The following is an 819-nucleotide window of genomic DNA, read 5'->3' on the forward strand; positions in this document are numbered from 1 at the left end:
ACAGAACTAAGAGATTTCTTGTAAACCAGCATTTTACCTCAAACATTCCCTCATAAGAGCAGCTTTTTCTATTCTTCAGACTTATATCACAATAACTTAAAAAATAAATCTGTATGTATTTTATATAAGAAATTAACAAAACTTATATGTCTAATTACAGTTGCATTGATAATGAGCTAGACAGAATTCAGGTTCAGGCATGTAATAAATAAGACCTAAATACCCTCTCTTTATGATTAAAAAAAAGAAAAGAAAATACAAGCTTATAACTACTGTATCAAGTCATTTTTTTCTTTTATAAACATTAATTCTATTGTAATTAATGAAAGTTGGCATTAGAAGCATCTGTCTTTTCCCATTTTCTGTCATCAAATATGCCTCATCTGCTGTTGTATCACTGTATTTTGTCTTCAAGCATCCTCTGCACTGAAGTTTTGGAGAGGTTTGCACAAAATGCCTGAGGGGGACACAGACTTTTTTTTCTTCTTAAATACTGTCCAGAAATTCATCATCACTTGCATTTGTTTTAAGCTTTCTCTTCATTGGCTTCCTGGAGTTTCTTTTCCTTTCTGGTGTCCTCCCATCGTTTGATAAGACGGAGAGGGATGCACATGAGACCCGACAGTGCAAATATTCCACCAAACACATAGAAGGTCACATCATATGACTGGGTGGCATCGACGAATGCACCTGCGGGCAAAAGACAAGACTTCTGATTAGGTCTGGTTTCTAAAAAGGAAATTGCTATTTTTCTCGCATGTACTTCCACTCTTATTCTCTTCAGGTTTTCCCTCCTTCCTTGTTTGTTTGTTTTGTTTT

The 819-nt window shown here is 34.9% G+C and overlaps 1 protein-coding gene across 1 annotated transcript in view; it reads right to left on the reverse strand.

Moving 5' to 3' along the window:
- Positions 1–486: 486 nt before the first annotated feature.
- Positions 487–819, reverse strand: part of LOC119591881 (monocarboxylate transporter 3-like) — a gene marked incomplete in the record, with an annotated part of 53237 nt that continues 52904 nt past the window's right edge. The window contains 1 exon segment of the mRNA XM_037940622.1: positions 487–690. Coding sequence (XP_037796550.1) covers positions 527–690 — 164 coding nt within the window.

The sequence above is a fragment of the Penaeus monodon genome, chromosome 29 (genome assembly GCF_015228065.2).
Source record: "Penaeus monodon isolate SGIC_2016 chromosome 29, NSTDA_Pmon_1, whole genome shotgun sequence".
Lineage (NCBI taxonomy): Eukaryota > Metazoa > Arthropoda > Malacostraca > Decapoda > Penaeidae > Penaeus > Penaeus monodon.